This window comes from Nuphar pumila, chromosome 16 (assembly GCF_984573655.1).
Source record: "Nuphar pumila chromosome 16, dmNupPumi1.hap1.1, whole genome shotgun sequence".
Classification (NCBI taxonomy): domain Eukaryota; kingdom Viridiplantae; phylum Streptophyta; class Magnoliopsida; order Nymphaeales; family Nymphaeaceae; genus Nuphar; species Nuphar pumila.
The window spans coordinates 5,609,026-5,631,884 of record NC_143264.1 but is presented as its reverse complement, the minus strand read 5'-3'; the positions used below and the strand labels follow the sequence as shown (position 1 = coordinate 5,631,884).

The window sequence follows — 22,859 nt, the reverse complement described above, 5'->3', positions numbered from 1 at the left end:
GCCTCAAGCAACAGAGAACCACCCAAGAGAATGAAATCACCTCTTTCAACACCAAAAGAGAAATATCCTCACTTTTCTTCTTTCTCAAGCCAAGAAGTACCTCTTCATTTTTCCAAAGAGAGCACACACTCTATTTATATTTCTCAAAGGTAGAATCCTTATTCATTAAGGAACCTCATGTGGTTCCTATTTCACATCTCATATAAAATTCTAAATAAGAGTCCAAAAAAAGGCTTCTTTATGTGACAGAGACTCATTCAAGTCACAATTAACATTCTCCATCTTTGCTTGAATGTTCTTTAACCAACTATCTTTAAACATCCTCTATAGCAAGCTATCTCATGATTAAACCTGAGAAGATCTTAATAAAGAACCATCACCCCTTCCTTTATTCTTAATTTTGTACTCGACCTGCAACAAAGTTTTCTTTGTTATCTTTACCTTTTAAACACCTTGTTTAAATAAACAAATATTTAACCCTTCTTTTTCATAATGAAAAGTTTTCTTTTTCATCAAATTTTTCTATCTCAAACTTAAAATTCATCACCCTTGAAGCATGTCAGATCTTTCCTATAACCAATAGCTCTGATACCACTTGTGATTTTTAAGGCTCGTGCTTATGATTACACTAGTTCGGATATGATATTGATTTAATTAAGGAACACTAACAATCACAAAACAACACCAACAACAAAGAAGCAAAGAACTACAAAATAAGAGGATTTTACATAGTTTAACAAAATTATTTACTTCCATGGAGAGAGTACTGAGAGCCTTTATTTATATAATTAGTCATCAATATAAGTTAAAATAAATAAAATAAAAAACAAAAATAACTGCATCTGTTTTGTGATTTTTAGGGTCCGTACGTACCAAGATTACACTAAGTTAGATATGATATTGATGTGATTAAGAAACATTGACAATCACAATAAAATTAGCAAAGAAGCAAATAACCACAAGACAAGAGGATTTTAAGTGATTCGACAAAACCGCCTACATCCACAAAAAGAGTACCGAGAGCCTTTTTTAATAGAATCAATCATATATATAAGAGAGAATAAATAAAACCACAAATAAGAACAATCGCACATGTCATTCGACCTATCAAAAATATTGATACATGCAACTCAAAACTTTATCTCACTCACCAAGAAGTCGTCATATTCTTACATTTCTCTCAAAATTCAAGAAAAGCCCCAAACATTGAAGAACCCTTAAGAGAGCAAAAGCACTATCTTTTAGTACCAAAAAAGTGATACTCTCTATTTTCTCTCTCTCTTAAGTCAAGAAGTAGCTTTTCATCTTTCCAAAAAAGAACACACCCATTATTTATAATTTTCAAACATAGAGTTTTTATCCATTAAGAAACCTTATATGGTTTCTATTTCTCATATCATATGGGATTCTAAACAAGAGTCCAAAATGAACTTCTTTATGTAGCAAAGTGAGTCCTAGTTCAATAAAGACACATTCAAGCAATAATCAACAAACTTAAGCATTTGAGAGGCCTCAACTACCATTCTCCAATCGCATGGATCTGATAAGACTATCTTTATTTTTTAGTTGACTCTAAAATTGTTTTTTCTTTTTAAGAAAAGATGACTCTAAAATTATTATTGCCTTAAGTTTTAAATTTTTATTTTTTGGCTTTGTCATTTGTGAAAGTCTTTAATTGGTGTTGATGTACTTGCCAAAGTTTTCTTGTTTATAATTTAATCTGGCCTACCATTTGTGATCAACAATTTCATTTTGCATAACCGAAGCAGGGATGCCAGTGGATGGGATATCCAACCAAATATGAATCCATTGACTCCAATTCGCTAGAACATAGCACAAAATCTGATTTAATAATTGTATTCAATATTAATGTGAATCGAATCTAGTCCAGCCAATAAGCTTAAGAAGAATACATGTAAAAGTTATCCAAGTTGGATTCAGATTAAATTAATTTTTCATTCAACTCTAAATGTGCATCCCCAATCCGAATCCAATTAGATATATTGTATTAAGTAAATGCCTTCATCTTAATCAAGTTTTAACACTTTTACATCCCCCTTCATTACCTCAATTGAAGGGGTATTGAGCCAAAACTATTTTAGATCCTAATCAAGTATGAACACTCAGCCAAGTGTGAAGGTTCTCTTGCCATAATGTCAAAGTTTGGTATGCTTTCTATGGGCAAGGAGAATGATGTAAATCGAGAGGGATATATTTGTGAGAAAACTACCTAAGAGTAGTTCAAATTATTCTGGTATGTGTTTGGGAGCTCAAAATATTCTTTCCGAACCAACCAAAGTTATATGCATTTTGATAATGATCTGGGTCAAAGGGATCAAATGGATCTAGTGTAGGCTTGATCCGATGTGAAGAAATTGCTCAATAAAGGATCTTAACCACTTGCTTTGTCACTGAGCTCTAAAAATGCTAGTTCAGAACATGGCTTTAGACCCATGAAAAAATTGAGAAACTCAAATCCACTAAAGAACGAATGGGGGTATGAAGGCTCGTACTGATGCATATGGTCTCTAAACCAGTCCGATTAGGATTCAAACTGGCTTGAAACTGCTCTGAATCGGTGGAAAGCTTAGACCTTCTTTTTTATTAGGTCTCATTAGGCCCATTCAAAAATCACAGTTTTAGGTATTTTTTCTAATTTTTGACTGTAGATGTGATCTATAGGTTTTGTTTAGTGAAAACCGAATTTTAGATCGCCGAAATTTGACCATTATACAAGTTTTTATGGTGATCCAAAATCAATGGCTATGAAGTTACTAATTTTCCCAGCTCATAAAAATATGTTTTTTCTGTCAAAAAAATATGATCCAAGGGATGATTTTCACTAAATAGAGCATGCTAAATACATCTAATGGTTCAGATCTATCATAAAATACTTAAAATCTATAGTACAGAATGGGTCACAATGAGAAATGGAGCCTAATATGTCCAGTTCTCTCTCTCTCTCTCACACACACACTCATATTATTACATTTCCAATCAATAAGATAATATGACCCAACGAACAATGGAGAAGTGAAGCATTTTCTTTTCTTTTCTTTTTGTTTCTCAATGAGAAAAGTCTCTTATGGAAAATTGAATCTCCTTTAGCTTCATAATTGGCCAAAGCATTTTACCATAAGCCATGCACACTTGGCTTCAGAGAGAGAGCTGAAAGTAATTCAACATTACCACTCATGAAGATCAACAAAATGTTGAACCCATGAACTGAACAAGAGCAAAAGCCAAAACAAAAAAAGAAAGCACAAGAGAAAAGAACATCAGACAAATAAAACAGGCTCACGCCGTAGCCGCTTGCCCTGATTGCAACAAAAGAGAGGAAGCGTCAGCAAGAGGGAGCGAAAGATCACTAAGATGAATACGCAAGATCGCATAAACATCTACCAAAATTTTATGCACCAGGTTTTGAATGTTAACTGGAATTTGACGAAAATGAGCATCGTTTCGCGCCATCCAAACAAACAACCAAGAAGTAAGCAACCACGTCCGCCAGATGAACCTCCACCTCTTGCTGCACCTAATACAAACCGGACCCAAGATCAGATCTAGCGCAAAGGACTCCTCCTTAAAAAATGCTTTTGGATGCCTCCAGGTCCTGCTAAAGAGTTCCACAAATATTGGGCAAGACCAGAACAAGTGAAACGTAGATTTTTCTACAGCTTGACAATGCACGCACCAACTCGGGAGTTGAATGCCCCACTTTATTAAATTACCGTGGGTCTGGATCCTATCGTGCAAAATTAACCAAGCCAGGACTCGAGAACGGGGAGAAGGACCCTTCGCCCAAAGCACATCCTCGGGCAACCAATCAGCCTCCGGCAGGAGCAAGGATCTATAGACTTTTTTTGTGAGAAACTCTTTGCTTGGCGCCAACGCCCATTGCAACCACTGACCAACATTTCTGGAGTCCTCAAAATGGTCTCTAAAGCAGGCTAAAGCCCTCAACCATGATTTACGCAAGTGCGAGAGCGCCAAACCTCGGGTTCCCAGATGAACCGGGATAAGAGCTGGAGCCCCATATTTAGCAAGAAGCAAACTAGCACAAGGGTTATCTGGTTGGTGGGCCAACCAACATTGATTGGCGACAAGAACAATGCTTCGCAGTCTGGGCACAAGAATGCCTAAATCAGCCATACGTCGAGGTAAGACCACCGAACACCAACCAATCAAGTGATGCTTACCCTTGAGTTGACACCCAGACCATAGAAACCCTGCCAGCAAGCGCGTCAGCTGCTTCTCTACTCCCACAGACATCACAAACATATACATGAACAATTCTGGAATAGTTGAAAGAACATGTCTGACTAAGGTTAGACGGCCAGCGATGGGGAGATAAGATGACTGCCATGAAAGCAATTTGTGCTTTACTTTTTGAAGCGTCGGAGCCCAAGCAGCAGAAGAGATGTGCTTCACTTGTAACAGCAAGCCCAGGTACATAATAGGCAAGTCATAAATAGTGCAATTAAAAATTTTCTTTCCAACTGCAATCATATTGGCATTAACATTGAACATGGTAATAGAGCATTAGGTCTCATTTAAAGAAAGCCCAGATAGGGAGAGAAAGAACTGAATGATAAGCTTGAACCTAAGCATCTGTTGAACATTTGCATGACAAAAAATGATCATATCATCAGCATAAGTAAGAATATGACCCGGGAAGTAAAAAACCTGCAAAGGATCAATGAAACACGATACAACAGCCCACTTAAGCAAGACCCTCAACAACTGCATTGAACAACAAAGGCAATAGGGGGCACCCTTGCCGCAAACCCCGCCCCAGCTTGAACCAGTCTCCTCTAACACCATTGATATTTAACATGGTCTGGGCATTTGAGACCAGCTCCTTCACCCAACTAGAAAAATGATGACCAATACCGAAATTTGCTAACATTTGAAATAAGAATGGCCAATGCACAAAGTCAAAAGCTTTATGAAAGTGTAATTTAAGGATAAAGTAAGGTTGACCACTATGCTGCAAGGATAGAACAACCTCGAACGCTATGATGAACGAGTGTTGGACCCTCTTATTACGGATAAAGGCGAACTGAGAGTCTGAAAAAATCTGGTTAGCCACCGATTTCAGCCTATTCACCAAAACCTTGGCAAACATCTGATAGAGAGCACTCATAACTGAGATTGGGCAGAATCATGAAATATCAGTGGCATCATCATCTTTCGGAATGAGTGAAATAATAACAACATGAAAATGATAAGGCAGTCCGGAGTTACGATGGAACTCATCAAACATGCTCACCACATCTGATTTAACACAGTCCCAAAAGATTCTAAAAAAGTCGACATAAAACCCGTCAATGCTAGACGCTTTCCAACCTGACAGATCCTTAATGTCCTTAAAAATCTCATCGTCAGAGAACCTCCTTTGCATAGATCTAGCTTGCTCAGGCTGAATTGACCCAACTAAGATATTATCAAAGACACCATCTGCAGTTAACGAAGCAGAATATAAGTCCTTAAAATATAGCGAGACTGCCGAATTAACGTGTTGATTGAGATAAGAAACACCTTCAATGGAGATAGAAGGAACAACCTTCCTTCTATGACGATGGGAAGTATATGAGTGAAAAAATTTAGTGTTGCCATCACCAACCGCAAGCCATTTCACCCTAGACCTCTGCTTCCAACGAATTTCCTCTTTGATCTTCCAGCTTTTCAAGAGCATAGTTAATTCTAAAGACCTGGCCTGGAGACTGAGAAGTTGCAAATCAGAAAGAGAGTCAGGAGAAGACATAGACTAATACAACACAGAAATCTCTTGATCCCATACGGCCATTTGCTGAAATTTCTCCACCTTATGACTATGAAGCCAAGCTTTGATATCCTTAGCTAGACGAGAAAACTTATTTTGAGCTTCAGAGAGAGAGACAGAGACTTATTCACAGATTGAATGCATTTTTATCCCAATTCCCTGAAAACCATTTCGAAAACGGGAAACACTGCGTTTATGAAAAGTATAGGAAAAACCAACAAATTTATGGGAAACACATTTTCCACCATAAGGAAAACATGTTTCCCATACTCTAGAAAACGTGTTTCTCACCCTCAGGAATACGTGTTTCTCGCCCTCAGGGAAACTTTTGTGTTTACCATGCAATGGGAAATTCCCAAATTTGCGAAATGAGCTTCCCTTTCTTGGATCGTATTTCCTTCATGGGATTCAAGTTTCTTATATTTGGTTTTATTCATTTATTATATTTATTAAGGCTGTTCTTTTTCTTAAATGTTTCCTATTCATTTCTCAGTCGTTTCCCGATTATTTTTCTGGTTGTTTACCGTTTCCCATTTCATGTGTTCCTGGAAAACCTCGTTTGTTTTGCTTCCCTTCCTGACAATCTTGAATTTTACACATGCTTGTGAATTGTTCTAGTATTCTTACAGGTTTCGCCTTTATATTCTGTGAAGCTTGGGTTAAGAAAAGATTGAGATGAGAATCACCGCAACAAACCATGTGGGGATTAGTATGAAACGATGAAGTCAAATTTGCTTGAATCAACAAACTCGGAAAGATGGCTAAGAAATTAAACTTTTAGAAGAATCGATATCATAGGTATTGTAGTCTGGTCCGTATGCTGTCCATTCGCTTCACTTCTTGCTGCAATGAAGTTCTATGTTGAGTTGTGGATACATTTTCTGCAAGCACAGAAACTCATTCGTGAGAGTGAACCCCAATATTTCCTTCGATTCAAGGGTGATTCTTAGGAATTCTAGTGATGGTGCACTCTTGAGAATATGCTTCACCAACTTTAACTCAGTTTTTGTCGCATTGAAGAAACCAAAACTCACTCTTCGAAGGTGCTGAAGCATCCAATCAAAAGGTTCATATGGAGTATCTGCGCCTGGAGAAGAAATAAAGCTGCATTCTATTCCACCAAAGTCACATAAAGTGAACCAGTTTCAGTACTCTGCAAAATCTGGATAAACAATTGCACAAAAGAAAAAGAAATAGAACTTGTCTTCAAAACTCACTTTCAATATAGAGTCTACACAGATGTGGAGAACTTCCCAGCAGAGATGCAACATCTTCTACTCTCAATTCCCTTGAACATGGACATATAATGATCGCTTCCAGCTGGCTGAATTGAGGATGCTCAGTGCCATCATTCTGCCTATAAAGAGCCTTCACACATGCACCCCAAAAATGTCAGAGAGAGAGAGAGACAATGGTTATCTTCCTAGCTAAAAAGTATTTATCAACTGCGTTCAGATCACAACTGGTGACTTGTGGATGCTGATTAGAATCCAATAATGTACTTGATCTGATCTCTATTTATTAAATTTGATGAGAAAATGTTTAGCCCCCTTCATCAGTTCAGTTGGTTAGCAACAGAGCAGGGGTTGGGCACTAATACCAAAAAACAGAGATCAGTTTAAATAAACAAAATGTAGGATCCACAATAAAAAAATAATCCAAACAATCACGTAGATTCAAACAAGGCATTGTCTCCAAGTAGCACCCAGTTTTGTGGGCTTTTAGTGAGGTTTTAATCATAAAGTCAGCTAGGCAAGACCCCAAAGGATTGCTCACAGGGCCTCGGGCTTGTGAATAGGGAGCTTTACCCTTGTCCCAAGTATGAATCCTCATGTGAACACCTTCCTCAAGGCGAAGTAGGAGGCTCCTTGGGGTAGAGGTGGGTGGTCGGTGTTCTCCTCAACCAAATGACACCCTCAATGAGCCCAAGTCACAATGTCAAGAGGTGAGCAAGACCCTTGAACTCCAGAAAAGGTGAGAGACCTATAACACATAGGTAGTACTTATCACACTGCTACGGGTCTCCAATTTATAGAGAGATCTCGTAATGAGGTTATAATGGGCATACATGAACAGTTATGAGACCTCATAAAAAACTCTCATGTGTCCTTTGATGTGCTCATGTTAATATGGGTCACATCTAAGTTGGATCCGATCCTATCCAAAATCCAACAATTTTCCATGTAACCCCAAAAAAACAAGGTAGCTAGGCAATCATGATTCCATTCAATGTCCATGCTTATGTTATCTGCGGGCTTGTTTCATGGGGAAGACGATTGCATAACCCATCAACTTGCGTTTACAGTTCCCACATAAAGGCTCCTTTTTGTGTGAAGTTGCACAGAAATGAAAGATTGTCATCATAAAACGTTTTCCTTTTATTTCCTTGTCAATTTTTTTTTTAAATATCATTGCACACATGGAAACACAAGAATATTGGTTTGATTTCAGCATTCTCTCAGCAGTCACCCAATCACGATCAAAGCAAGAAAAAGGAGGAATAAACATAAAAAAAAACAAATTTAAGGTAGAGAGATACCACCCACCTCAAAAATGCATTTGCAAACCTTGAGGGTCTTCAAGCAATAAATATCCCCAAAGAGCTTAGTTAAACAACTCCTCCCAGCCTCCCTAGATCGACAATCGAACTCGAAAGATTGCAAGCGTGCTGCAACGATCTCCATATTTGTAAAATCAGAATTTATGATCCTCAAGCTCATGAGTTGTGGTGCAACGATCTCCATATTTGTAAAATCAGAATTTATGATCCTCAAGCTCATGAGTTGTGGTGCAGAGATCTTCATATCACTTGTTTTCGCAGAACTATGATCCAGGCTCAAGCTTTCAAGCTGCGGGCAAGCGCAAAGCATGCGAGAAAAGTGAGCTACATCAAAAATTATATTATGCAAGCTTAGGCTCCTGACGGAGCAGAGGACCAGCTCACTATCTTGTTTATTATCAAAGCAGCAACCACTCAACTTCAAGTGCAGTATAGACCGGCAGTCGAATAGATTAAAAAGCAACTCATAGCATGCAGTGGGATTGTCAATAAGGTTACTTCTGAGACTAAACTCTTCGACTTTCTTTACTGCAATGACATGGCGAATCCAACTACCAAGGAGTCTCCTTTCTGATTTGTTTTTCAAATCCAAGGACAGGCTAAAGCTGCGGAGACGCCCGTCATGGCTCAACAACAATTGGTTCACAACTGTGAAGAGATCGGTTCCATCTAATGGTGAGTGTGACTGCTGCAGCATCTGTCGGATGGCTTCCTCCATTGACAGAGGGAAGTCTTTCTTATCAAATTCCAGGGAGGGAATGGCCGTACAAAGATACCTCCATCTTTTGGAGAGGATGCTGGTTCTTACTGCAGTTTTCATGGGAAGAAAGCAGAGTATGTGTTGCAGAATTGAATCAGGTAATGTGTTGATTCTGCACTCGGTTGTGTTCTCCATTTCTGATCTACAACCAGTCTGCCTTTCCTCTGGATGATGAGAATGTTACAAATCTAACGCTGAAAAAAAAAAGAAATATAATTGCAAAACATAATAAGCTTGCACTGCAAAAGAAAAATACAATGGCAGAATTAAGTGCTCTTTCACATAACATCATAGGTCAAGGAAATCAGGTGACAAGAGACCATAGGTTTCAAACTATGGTCGTCCCAAATCAGGTGGCAAACCTCAATCACCCTTAGCCTGGAAAGCAGAGTCCTTTTGCGCGAACCAAAGAAAACTTAATAAAGAGAACCGACCGAAAAACAGGGAGAAAGAATCAATATCAACTTTTATCTTCAGCTAGCAGCAAGCAACCCTCTCTCACCAAAGAGAGAAACCCACAAAGGCAACAAACCATGGTCATGAATCAAAGCAAAGTTTACACAGGAGAGCCAACTAGAAAACAGAAGAAACATAAATTTAATACCTTTTATCTTTAGCTAGCAGCACTTCACTAGAATGAGTAAACCCCAAAGGCAAATAAAGAAGACAAAAAAAAAAGCATGGTTACTTTATTCATCATTCACAACTTTTTATTGTTCCTTGTCTGTATTCCTCAGAAAGAAGACAGAAAGAAAAGCATGGATACTTTATTCATCATTCTAAACTTTTTATTTTTCCTTCTCTGTATTCCTTAGAAAAGACAAAGAAAAGCATGGTTTATTCATCAGTTTCAACTTTATATATCTCTTTCTATGTATTCCTTAGCCTCGAAGGAAAGGTAAGAATCTATACTGCAGTTGCTTTTTGGGAGTCACATTCAGGTATGGTTGGAGCAGGTTATCACCCCACTCTTGATCTGATGTGATTTTCCATTTGAGCTACTTGATTCCACATGTTAATGGGATTGGGATTTGAATGTAAGCTCTAAACTGTCACAAAGACACGGTTGCATACAGAATCACAGATACCTGACTTACCTACCGCACAGGGTTGGAAAAAACTTTGAAAAGTGGCAGACGAGGACGTCTCTCTCTCTCTCTCTCTCTCTCTCTATCTATCTATCTATATATATATATATATATATATATATATATATATATATATATATATATAAAGTGGTTGTTGTTTGACCACTTTTGAGCCTGACCCAAATGGACGTGCGCAGCGCGCACCCATGTCAAAAATGACCTTTAGGCTTTTTACATGCATGCTTTTTTGCTGGGTGTAGAGCAGGCAGCTATATATATTAGTTAAAAGAGGTCGGGGTAGGCCTAGGAAGACATGGATGGAGGTGATAGGAAAGGATATGAATGCTTTGAACCTCACCGAAGACATGGCATTGAATAGAAATGAATGGAGGAGAAGGATTCATGTGGAAGACTCAGAATGATTTTCTTTGTTGGTTCATATCGCCGACCCCAATTGTTTTGGGATGAAGGCGTAGTTGTTGTTGTTTATATATATATATATATATATAGGCAACCATCAATGCTCTCAGATGAAAAGCAGCTTTCATTGGAGAAGGATGCATCAAGAATTGACACCGGGCTCGGATGAGCAGAATCATTTAGAAATCGAAATCTGGAAGTCTTTATTTTTGCATCAAGAATTGACACTTTTCTCTCTCTCTCTCTCTCTCTCTCTCTCTCTCTCTATATATATATATATATATATATATATATATATATATATATATATATATATGAACACCACAAGAATTTCATGGCTTCCTTTCTTTTTTTTCTTAAGTATGGCTAGGGTTGTGAATGGGTCAGGTTTGGTTCGGACCCAAGCGAAACCAGATCTGGCCTCGATTTTTGGTTATGGTATCGGGTCCAGACTCAGGTCTAATCGAACCCACCATAAGAGAAACCATACTCGGACCCAATAAAAACTACATGAACCAAACCGAGCCATACCCGATAAAACCATATTTTGTATCATTTTTACATTAAAAATTTGTGGGTCTTATTCGAAACTTGGGTCGGGTCCGAGTTTAGTATAAAATTTCACAAACTATACTTGGGTTCATTTATTAATCGAACCTTAGGGTGGAGACACGGGTCTTCTTTTTAATCACCATATTGGGACCCTATAGGGTTTGGTTCGGGCCCGAGTAAACTTGACACCCCTAAGTATGACGATACCGATGTGATCTGCATATATAGTTAGTTTTAAAGGGACCAGCTCTTGAATTTGCCCATAGTGACACATAAGTAGGATTTTTAAGGCTTGAAAATCAGCGACTCAGAATTTTCATAAATATTCAAGCATCCAAAGATCATGTTTTTTACAAAAAAAAAAAACCATGATCCAACAGTTTATCTCCAAAAAAATGGACCATGTTGAACATATCTGTAGGGTTGGATTTGCAAAAAGAATATAAAAAATGCAAAATCAATGGCTTCAAATTTTCATAGATATTTAAGGTTCCAAAATCATGTTTTTTATTTTTTGTCGAAAAAGAATGATCCACCAGTCTATTCTCTGGAAATGAACCATGAACACATATGCGTGGTTGGATTTTCACAAAAAAAAAACTGCGAAAATGCCTAGCTCGCACCCTAGTTCTCATATTTTAGTGGCACTTTATATAGGGTTTATGTTTGGTATTAATTAAGGCACAAACTATTGATCTACAAATCATATATACAAGTTGTATTGACTCAGTCTAACCACATAGGTGTGTTCAACATGATTTGTTTACTAAAAAGATCAAACCTTAGGTCATGTTTTTTGCAATGTAAAAATATGACTTTTTGAGTGATGAAATTTTGGGATATTTTTGGCAGTTGATTTTTGAAGTCCTTTAAAATCATGCTTACAGGTCACTATCACATGGTTCAAAACCCATTTTCTAGTAAACAAACACTGTAAATCAAATCCATATGATTTGATATACAAAAATCATTAAAAAATATGAAAAGATGGTGACTGCTCAATAGTTTCATACTTTCATCCGTATAAAATATTTACCAAATAAATAAATATATATGTATATATATAGAGAGAGAAAGCCACCTGTACCATTGGATGAGCAAATCGTCCACTGTAGTGTCGGACACTCGCCCATCGCTAATTGTGGGTGAGTGTTAAGCCAAAAAAGAGGCTTTATCAACGATTGTGACTACCACTAAATCTTGGTTTTTTGCCCAGATCATTAGCGGCGATCAAGGACCATGCACCAATAAAAACCCAAAAATCACATAGATTAACAATGAGCGTGCGTTCGACATGCATCTGACATTTTTCTGTCGACTGTTAGCTCAATTGACACATGACAGAGACAAAGATGATTAAGAACGAAACAATTAAGCATTAAATCAAGTCAGATACAGACAAGGCTAAGTCCTTGTAGGGGGAGAGTTGGTCCCATGCTATCTGTTCCTTTCATTGAGCTTATGGCCATTTTTGTGAGACGACCCTTCATGACTCGGGAGAGTTTTTCTTTTTTGGCTCTTTTTTTTTTTTGTGAGACGACCCTTCTTGTCTGGTGAGCTCAGATCAATCACGTTTATCTGATTGACTTTTTTATTCTCCCATAAAATTCCTCTTCCTTGTACTCTTCATTCTCCTTGATAACAGATCTTGGGTATTAAAGGCATCAAGCAGTTACTACAAATAAGGGCTCGTGGAATGCAAACCATTGTATTGACGGAGGACCCTTGTTCCATATTGTTCTCCGAGAACTAGTTCTCTCTTGCCTCACATGCTTGAACCGCTTTTTCTATGGTATGATCGTTGTTGATGAGCATTGACTGTTCTTCATTTACCTGTAGTTATCCATTGTCTATGTGGTCTTGGTTAATGTGACTCAGGATAAAACATTCCTCAATGTCGTGTCTTACAACTCTGTGGTATCAACAATACTTAGTCGGGTTAGTTCCTTTCATTTGTGGTGGGTTAGATACCTCAGAGAGCTTGAGTAGGTCATCCTATAACAATATATCTAGGACCTGTGAGTGAGGCTGCTCGAACTTGGCGAACGTTTGATCTCAGATCCACTTAGGATTTGCCCCATATATGTTCTCATTTTTCTTCTTTGTAGAGCTCTTCGGATTGTATGCCCTCGGCCCCTTTTTATTCTTTTTGAAGTTTTGTCTTGAGGTTCTCACAATATTGACCTGGCCTTTAGATGGGTCTGACTTCCTGTATATGTTGTTGTTTTCGTTGTTCTTTAAGAACCCATTATATACTCCTCTTTTGATGCCTACTTCAAAGGCGATAGCTTTTTTGATAAGTTCAACATATGTTTCAACATGATCCATGCTGAAGAGGCTCTGTAACGGTTGAGAGAAGTTGTCCATTAGGATGGCCAGTGCATGAAAATATGAGATCAGCTCCTTCTTTTGATTGGCTATGGACCGTCATTGGTTGATGAGCTCATGAGCACCTTCTTCCTTCTTTTGTTTTAGATCGTACAGTTGGTCGATGGTGGGAAGGGCCTCAACATTATATATGAACCATTTCATGAATAGGTTTATGATCTACTTAAATTCTCTTATGTTTTAGAGGTTCAAGATGGCAAACCATTCTAACGCCTCTTTCTATAGGCTTTTACGGAACCAATTAATTAATCTCTTATCATTATTTCGATATTTGGTCATACTTCCCATGAATAGGGACAAGTAAATCCTTGGGTCACCATTTCTATTGAACTTTAAAAATTTTGGAGGGGTCTCATCATCACCATCACATCCCTCAGGTAAGAAGTTGTCCATAGAGTATTTCCTATGGTTCATACCCACGTATCTCATTCTCAATGTTAGCCTCTAGATCGTTTCTTCTAGTGATTTGATCTTTGTGTCAGCTTCAGACGACATGGTTTGTACTGAACTGGTTGGCTTGGATTTGTGGACTCTTCTCTCCATATTAGACACTTGAGACTCTTCTCACTGACTGTATTCTATATCCTCTTGTAGCTTTGCAGTTCATTCGGTCCTTCTAATTTCTGTGTTAAACCGTGCCTTTTCATATTCCGACTCATGGACTCTTCAGGCTCTCCTTTCAACTTTTGTCTAATACCGTCTCAAATGTTTTTGGATCTCTTTTATCTTCTCCTCCATCCTTTCCATATTCTGTCTAACCTGTGCTAGCACATCTTCTTCCTTGAACCAAGCTTTGAAATGCGAGGTCTTAACAGTTTGTCTCCTAGAAGACTCACTTGTACTAGAGTTGTCTGTCTTGTAACCCGCATAAGGGACTTTACGAGATTGATAGGGGTGTCATTCTTCAGACCAAGCTTTGAAATGCAAGGTTTTGTGGACTCATCTTTTGGTAGACTCTTCTATCCTAGAACTACTCATCTTGTAACCCGCATGGAGGATTTTACGAGACCGATGATGGTACTCACATGAGCTGAACTCAGGAAGCATTGGGATCTTTCTCCTTTTTCGGTCATCTATAGAATTATCAGGAATGTTCATGTGGGTTCTTTCTTCAAGATCCTTATCAAATATGATGTTTTGAATCATATGGGGTGGCATCTCGTATGTGAAATTCTTTAGAGGTGGTTCCTCTAAGATCAATTGGATTTGGAGTTTGTGAGCTTTAGATTTTGCATACATTATACACCAGACAATCGGTTGACACAAACCCAAACAAGTAACAAGAGATTTTCAAAACAATTAGGTACTCTAAAAAGATTTATTCACTGATATGAAAGATGTCTTCGGGTTCTAGGAATTTAAGGATCCCTTCTAGGTCTACACTGATGTACCCAAGCTAACAACTTAAGGGTACTAGTGTATAGAATTCGACTCCAATGTTACCACCACCGATATACCTCAGCTAACAACTGAAAAGTATTAGTGGGAGGATCCAAGGATTCAAATGATAGGACAAGAGGATTTAGCACTGCCTGTCAGTAGATAGTAGAACCTACAGGCACAAGGATCTACAAACGACACTGCCAGTCAACGAACGATAGAAGCTATAGATGCTAGAATCTGCAGATAGTACTACCAGTTAGCGAATGGCAGAACCTATAGATGTGAGGATCTACAAATAGTCAAACATAACTGAACGACAATATTAGCAGACAATGTTGTCTAACAAAAGATGACCAAACGTGCAGACGCGGGGGCTTGCGAATGACCAAACACAACTGGACGACGTTGTTTGCCAGAACTTGCCAGCAAATGCAGCCGAACAACGAAACTTGGATGGCTAAAAGTCGGTTGATGGCAGTCAGTGGATGGCCAAAGCTCAGTGGATGGAAAACCCAGGATTGTCATCCGAAAAGAGACAGAAAGTTCAAAAAACCAAGTTTTTAATTTTTTTTTTGTAATGCAATTATTTCTACAAAAAATTAAGAAAAAGTATGACATCCCATCTTGGTCGCCAAAAACTGTTGATGAATATTTTTAGTGTAGGAAAATGGGACTTACATGGATTCACAAAATCTTATTTTAAAATCATAGGAAATGTCGTTACAATCTCTGACCATCCTTTGCCTGAAAAGAAGGTAAAGACGAGGTAGGTTTCTCGATATTTGTAGCTTGAATCACACTGCCATGGATTCCAATATGCAATCAAATATAAAATGTGCATAAACACCTAATCCAAAAAATAAATGAAATAGAAATAAACATATTAGGGATTTAGAAAAAAATATTTTTCAAACACGAGGATTTCTTTTATCTTTTAGGCTCATTCTCCTACTTATTAGCATATAAATATGAGTGTTTTTCAATGGTGTTTGGACATCGTGTTAGCAAGGCTGAAGTAAGTTTGATCTTAAAGGGTCACTACTTAGGTATGTAATTTTTAGATGATTCAAGGTATAGGGGTGAGCCCAAGTTTTATAGATTTTATAATGAGATAGGGATCACTCATCAAGGAGAGTCCTCTCGTATGAAAACTCATCCAAGGAGTCCTTCCCACCCTCAAAGACATTAGAGATAAGCCTTGAAATGAGGAGGTTGAGTTCTCTCCCTAGAGGATTATCTTATTGGAACAAAAACAAATGGTTCAGACTAGGCCAAACTAAAAAGAGTTGGATTGATTGGAAATGGAGGAATATATTCAGATGGATTGGTAGAATCCTGTGAACTTAGCATGTTGTGATTTTGAGAATCCGGTGTAGTGTCATTTAGACTGGCAATATCAGTTTCCTGGAGTGAAAGTGGACCATCTGGTGTGGAATCAAAGAAGGAAATGGGTAGGACAATATCTTCATCATTTAGTGGTGTATATGTATCAGATTGAAATGAAAAAACATGTTCATGAAAGATCACGTCTCTGCTAGTGAAGGTAACATGGGACTCAAGATCATACAAACGATATGCAACTTGGCCATATGGATATCCAATGAAAATGCATTTCCTTGCTCTACTATCAAATTTGTGAGAGTGGTTTATATTGTGAGCATAGCATAGACACCCAAAAACTGAGGTATTTATAATTAAGACTTTTATGGAACAAGATATCATGAGGAGTTCGTTCATTTAGAGCTTTGCTAGGGACACATTTTATGATATATGTGGCAGTTATAATACATTTCCCCCAAAATTTGATAGAAAGGTTTGATTGAAAACACAAGGCCCAAGCCATATTGAGAAGATCCCGGTGCTTGCGTTCGACCACTCCATTTTGTTGGAGGTATATACACAACTATGTTGATAGAAAATACCCTGATTGCAAAAAAATGTCTACATTTCATTAGAAAAAAGTTCACTCTCATTATCACTCCTAACCTTCTAGATTTGGATTTTAAATTGGGTTTTGATCATGGCAAACAAATCTTAGATAAGGAAAAAGGTTTCGAATTTATAACGCATTAGGTAAACCCAAGTTGAACAAGAGTAATCATCTACAATGGTTAGAAAGTAATGTGCACAAGATAATAATGAAGTTTGATGCCCACCTCATAAATCAATGTAAATGAGTTTGAAAACTGATGTAGAGTTAATAGAACTATTTGGAAATAAAAGACACAATTGTTTAGCCAAAGGACATATTGAACATATTCTATCAAACTTGCAAGAGTTTATTTTATTAGAATCAACCAGATATTGAAAACGAGAATGCAAAATATGCCCAAGACGATAATGCAAAAGGTAAGCATAACTGAAATTAGAAGTGTGACTTCACTCTTGATTTCAAACATATAAAGGCCATTTTGCATTTTACCCATTCCAATCGTCCACTTCGAGTGACGATCTTGAAAAATACAATTCATTGGTGAAAACATCACATTTTAAATCTTTTATCAATTTGCTAATGGATATCAAGTTGTATTTAAAACTAGGGACATATAAGACATCAGTTAGGCATATTTGTGAATTGATGCTTGCACTACCAATGTGGGTAACTGAAGCAGACAATCCGGTGGGTAATCCTATTGGTGGGCAAATAATGGGTCATGGAGAATATAACAAATTTAAACTAGAAACTATGTGATCGGTAGCCCTAATGTTTATTATCCAACAAGAAGAGCAAGAAATGAAGGCTAAAGTTTTACCTACTATGTTGACTTGTGGTTCCAGTTTACCTTGTAACATAAGGGTTATGCGATATTTATATCGTTCGGGTGTGATATGAGGTGTGACAACACCTTCACTTGATGTAGTTGAATTCACCCTTTGTGTTGCCATTGTTGGTTGAGTTCGGATAACCGTGAAGTTGATAGCATTGAGCCTTGATGAGACATAATTTACCGCAATGGTTACATTTGGGTCTTGGACGATTTGGACGTGGTCTTGGTTGGAGAAATCTTGGATTCATGCCCTTATTGCCCTTACCTTCAATTATGGCAGCTAACATGACGTATTCATTGGATGATGAATGAAGAACCCATATCTCTCTTTGCCTCTATTTTTGAATGATGAGGGCATATGTCTTCGAGATAGATGAAATCAGTTTCATTAAGAGAATTTGGCTTTGAATAGAGTTGTAGCTATTATTAAGCCCCATCAAAAATTGCATCAATCGATCTCTTTGTTGCAGGTCTTGTATTGCCTTCATTGCTCCATAAAAGCAAGTCGGATATAAGACATATAAAGCTAACTCATTCCACATTCCTTTGAGTTTCGTAAAATAAACGGTAATGGATGATTGATGTTGTTTGTGGTTAATTATATCAAACTGAATTTGATAAATATGTGGTGCATTTGATTGAGAAAACCGCTCATGAAGTTCATTCCAGACATCAAATGCAGTTTCTGAATATATAAAACTTGAGGATACATCCTTATGGATTGAGTTCAAAATCCATGAAAGCACCATGTCATTCCACCTTTGTCATATTGCAAACAAAGTGAAATAAGTATTCGGTCATGAGATCGATCCATCGATGAAATCGAGCTTATTTTTTGTGCTTAGAGCCATACACATAACTCGTTTTCATGTCGAATACCAACATTGTACATGGGTTGTCTGAGTGATGCAAAAAATACAGGCTAGCGACTAACTCCATTGATGAATCTCCTTTGGTGTTGATTGATTTCACAGTTTCAGCATCCATTTTTCTTTGCGTAATTTTGCAATAAAAAAACAGTCAACCATTGTGATTGGATCGGTTGCTATTGTGAAAAGCAGCTTTACAAATAGTACTTGATCAAGATCATTGAAGTGAATAACACCAACAGACTGGTACTTAGTCCAGCAAACAAAAATGTGCAGTGTAGTGTACGATCTAACAGTGGGATATCAGGATGAACAAAGAAAAACTAACACTGGCTTTGATACCATGTTAAATGACGATTGGAAAATAAGAGAGAAAATAGATGAAATTTTGTGAGAGGAAAATTACTTAATTTACTTATCACGTACAATGCTTTATACAAATAAACTATGAACTTGCTTTTTTGTATAGCTCTCATCCAAAGATGATGTTCATTCTCGTAGCCTGACATCTTAACCAATTCGGTGAGATCTTGATAAGATCTCTAGCTCATTTGGTTTATCTCTAACACATATGTTGTTCATTCGCTTCACTTCTTGCTGCAATGAAGTTTTATGTTTAGTTGTGGATACCTTTTCTGCAAGCGCAGAAACTCATTCATGAGAGTGAACCCCAATATTTCCATCGAATCAATGGTGACTTTCAGGGATTCTAGTGACGGTGCACTCTTGAGAATATGTTTCACCAACTTTAACTCAGTTTCTGTCCCATTGAAGGAACCAAAACTCACTTTTCGAAAGTGCTGAAGCATACAATCAGAAGGTTCATATGGAGTATCTGCGCCTGGAGGAGAAATAAAGCTACATTCTATTCCACCAAAGTCAAATAAAGTGAACCAGTTTCAGTACTCTGCAAAATCTGGATAAACAATTGCACAAAAGAAAAAGAAATAGAACTTGTCTTCAAAACTCACTTTCAATATAGAGTCTACACAGATGTGGAGAACTTCCCAGCAGAGATACCACATCTTCTAGTCTCAATTCCCTTGAACATGGATATATAATGATCGCTTCCAGCTGGCTGAATTGAGGATTCTCAGTGCTATCATTCTGCTTATAAAGAGCCTTCACACATGCACCCCAAAAATGTCAGAGAGAGAGAGAGAGAGAGAATGGTTATCTTCCTAGCTAAAAAGTATTATCAACTGTGTTCAGATCACAGCTGGTGACTTGTGGACGCTGATTAGAAACCAATAATGTACTTGATCTCATCTCTATTTATTAAATTTGATGAGAAAATGTTTAGCCCCCCTCATCAGTTCAGTTGGTTAGCAACAGATCAGGGGGTTGTGTAGTAATACCAAAAAACAGAGACCAGTTGAAATAAACAAAATGTAGGATCCACAATAAAAAAAATAAACCAAACAATCACGCATATTCAAACAACAAGGCATTGTCTCTAAGTGGCACCCAGTTTTGTGGGATTTTAGCGAGGTTTTAATCATAAAGTCAGCTAGGCAAGACCCCAAAGGATTGCTCACAGGGCCTCGGGCTTGTGGATAGGGAGCTTTCCCCTGGTCCCAAGTACCAATCCCCATGTGAACACCATCCTCAAGGCAAAGTAGGTAGGAGGCTCCTTGGGGGTTGAGGCCAGTGCCTATGAAGTTTTATGCCATGTATGGTAGGCTAAGACCAGCATGATCAGATCCTAAATGTGATTTCAGTTGGCTTAAATGGATGGGGAGAAGTACCACTTATAGGATGCGGTCATGGACGATCCTAACAACACTTTGGTAGAGGTGGGTGGCCGGCGTTATCTTCAACCAATCGACACCCTCAACGAGTCTAGGCTAGAAAGTTGAGAGGTGAGCAAGACCCTTAAACCCTAAAAGCGGTGAGAGACCGATAACCCGTTGGTAGTACTCATCACACTGTTACCGGTCTCCTATTTATAGGGAGAACAGGTAATGGATCCATAATGGTCATACATAAATAGTTATGAGACATCATAAAAAAGACTCTCTCACGTATGTCCCTTGATGAGCCAATGTTAATATGGGTCACATCTAGGTTGGATCCGATCTTATCCAAAATCCAACAATTTCTCCGTGTAACCCAAAAAACCAAGGTAACTAACGAAGCATGATTCATTAAATGCCCATGATTATGTTATCTGCGGGCTTGTTTCGCTACAACCTTTTAATGGGGAAAATGATTGCATAACCCATCATCTTGAGTTTACAGTTTTCACAGAAAGGCTCCTTTTTGTGTGAAGTTGCACAGAAATGAATTGTTTATATATCAAGCATAAGATTGCCATCATAAAACGTTTTCCTTTTATTTCCTTGTCAATTTTTTTTAAATACCATTGCACACATGGAAACACAAGAATATTGGTTTGATTTCACCATTCTCTCAGCAGTCACCCTATCACGATCAAGGCAAGAAAAAAGAGGAATAAACAAAAAAAAAACAAATTGAAGGTAGAGATACCACCTACCTCAAAAATGCATGTGCAAGCCTTGAGGGTCTTCACGCAATAAATATCCCCAAAGAGCTTAGTTAAACAACTCCTCTCAGCTTCCCTAGATCGACAATCGAACTCGAAAGATTGCAAGCGTGGTGCAACGATCTCCATATTTGTAAAATCAGAATTTATGATCCTCAAGCTCATGAGTTGTGGTGCAGAGATCTTCATATCACTTGTTTCCGCAAAACTATAATCCAGGCTCAAGCTTTCAAGCTGCGGGCAAGCGCAAAGCATGCGGGAAAAGAGAGCTGCATCAAAAATTATATTATGCAAGCTTAGGCTCCTGACGGAGCAGAGGACCACCTCACTATCTTGTTTATTATCAAAGCAGCAACCACTCAACTTCAAGTGCAGTATAGACCGGCAGTCGAATAGATTAAAAAGCAACTCATAGCATGCAGTGGGATTGTCAATAAGGTTACTTCTGAGACTAAACTCTTCGACTTTCTTTACTGCAATGACATGGCGAATCCAACTACCAAGGAGTCTCCTTTCTGATTTGTTTTTCAAATCCAAGCACAGGCTAAAGCTGCGGAGACGCCCGTCATGGCTCAACAACAATTGGTTCACAACTGTGAAGAGATCGGTTCCATCTAATGGTGAGTGTGACTGCTGCAGCATCTGTCGGATGGCTTCCTCCATTGACAGAGGGAAGTCTTTCTTATCAAATTCCAGGGAGGGAATGGCCGTACAAAGATACCTCCATCTTTTGGAGAGGATGCTGGTTCTTACTGCAGTTTTCATGGGAAGAAAGCAGAGTATGTGTTGCAGAATTGAATCAGGTAATGTGTTGATTCTGCACTCGGTTGTGTTCTCCATTTCTGATCTACAACCAGTCTGCCTTTCCTCTGGATGATGATGAATGATGAGAATATTACAAATCTAACGCTGAAAAAAGGAAATATAATTGTAAAACATAATAAGCTTGCACTGCAAAAGAAAAACACGCAGAATTAAGTGCTCTTTCACATAACATCATCGGTCAAGGAAATCAGGTGACAAGAGACCATAAGTTTCAAACTATGGTCGTCCCAAATCAGGTGACAAACCTCAATCACCCTTAGCCTGGAAAGCAGAGTCCTTTTGCACAAACCAAAGAAAAGTTTAGAAAGAGAACCAACTGAAAAACAGGGAGAAAGAAACAGTATCAACTTTTATCTTCAGCTAGCAGCAAGCAACCCTCTCTCACAAAAGAGAGAAACCGACAAAGGCAACTAAAGGAAGCAGACCATGGTTATTAATCAAAGCAAAGTTTACACAGAAGTACCAACGGGGGGCTCCGCTTATCTGGTAGGAGCAGCTAGTGCACGTCACGTTGCAGGTTCAAAACCCAAAGGTATAGTTGTATAACTGGTAGGGGTCTGCCTAACCCCAGCTTGCCTATAAAAAAAAAGCATGGTTATTAGCTAGCATCACTTCACTAGAATGAGAAAACCCCAAAGGCAAATAAATAAGACAGAAAAGTTACTGTATTCATCATTCTCAACTTATTTTTCCTTCTCTGTATTCCTTAGAAAGAAGACAGAAAGAAAAGGATGGTAACTTAATTCATCATACTCAACTTTTTAATTTTCCTTCTCTGTATTCCTTAAAAAGAAGACGAAAAAAAAAGCATGGTTACTTTATTCATCATTCTCAACTTTTTATTTTTCCTTGTCTGTATTCCTTAGAAGAAAGAAGACTGGAAAAAAAACATGGTTACTTTATTCATCATTCTCAACTTTTTATTTTTCCTTCTCTGTATCCTTAGAAACGGAAA

At 38.0% G+C, this 22,859-nt stretch overlaps 2 protein-coding genes across 2 annotated transcripts; both read right to left on the bottom strand.

Moving 5' to 3' along the window:
• Positions 1-6,387: 6,387 nt before the first annotated feature.
• LOC149812775 (F-box/LRR-repeat protein At3g58900-like) lies at positions 6,388-9,240 on the bottom strand. Its single transcript, XM_089992295.1, has 4 exons — positions 8,332-9,240; positions 7,003-7,153; positions 6,820-6,896; positions 6,388-6,666 (listed from the first exon to the last, which is right to left on the bottom strand). The coding sequence occupies exons 1-4, from the start codon at positions 9,238-9,240 to the stop codon at positions 6,619-6,621; spliced, it is 1,185 nt and encodes a 394-aa protein (XP_089848421.1). The 3' UTR covers positions 6,388-6,618.
• Positions 9,241-19,310: 10,070 nt separating this feature from the next.
• On the bottom strand, positions 19,311-22,478 carry LOC149812774 (F-box/FBD/LRR-repeat protein At2g04230-like). The gene is made up of 3 exons (XM_089991364.1): positions 22,368-22,478; positions 19,545-21,948; positions 19,311-19,438 (listed from the first exon to the last, which is right to left on the bottom strand). The coding sequence occupies exon 2, from the start codon at positions 21,917-21,919 to the stop codon at positions 20,993-20,995; it is 927 nt and encodes a 308-aa protein (XP_089847490.1). The 5' UTR covers positions 21,920-21,948; positions 22,368-22,478; the 3' UTR covers positions 19,311-19,438; positions 19,545-20,992.
• Between the last annotated feature and the right edge of the window lie 381 nt (positions 22,479-22,859).

Bases quoted from the DNA above. Each gene is read 5' to 3' on its own strand.
- LOC149812775 (XM_089992295.1), bottom strand. From the start codon at position 9,240: ATGGAGAACACAACCGAGTGCAGAATCAACACATTACCTGATTCAATT. The intron at 7,154-8,331 runs GTGGGTGGTATC...GCATGTGTGAAG, and splicing joins TTTGCAAATGCATTTTTGAG to GCTCTTTATAGGCAGAATGA. The intron at 6,897-7,002 runs GTGAGTTTTGAA...TTGGTGGAATAG, and splicing joins GTGTAGACTCTATATTGAAA to AATGCAGCTTTATTTCTTCT.
- LOC149812774 (XM_089991364.1), bottom strand. From the start codon at position 21,919: ATGGAGAACACAACCGAGTGCAGAATCAACACATTACCTGATTCAATT.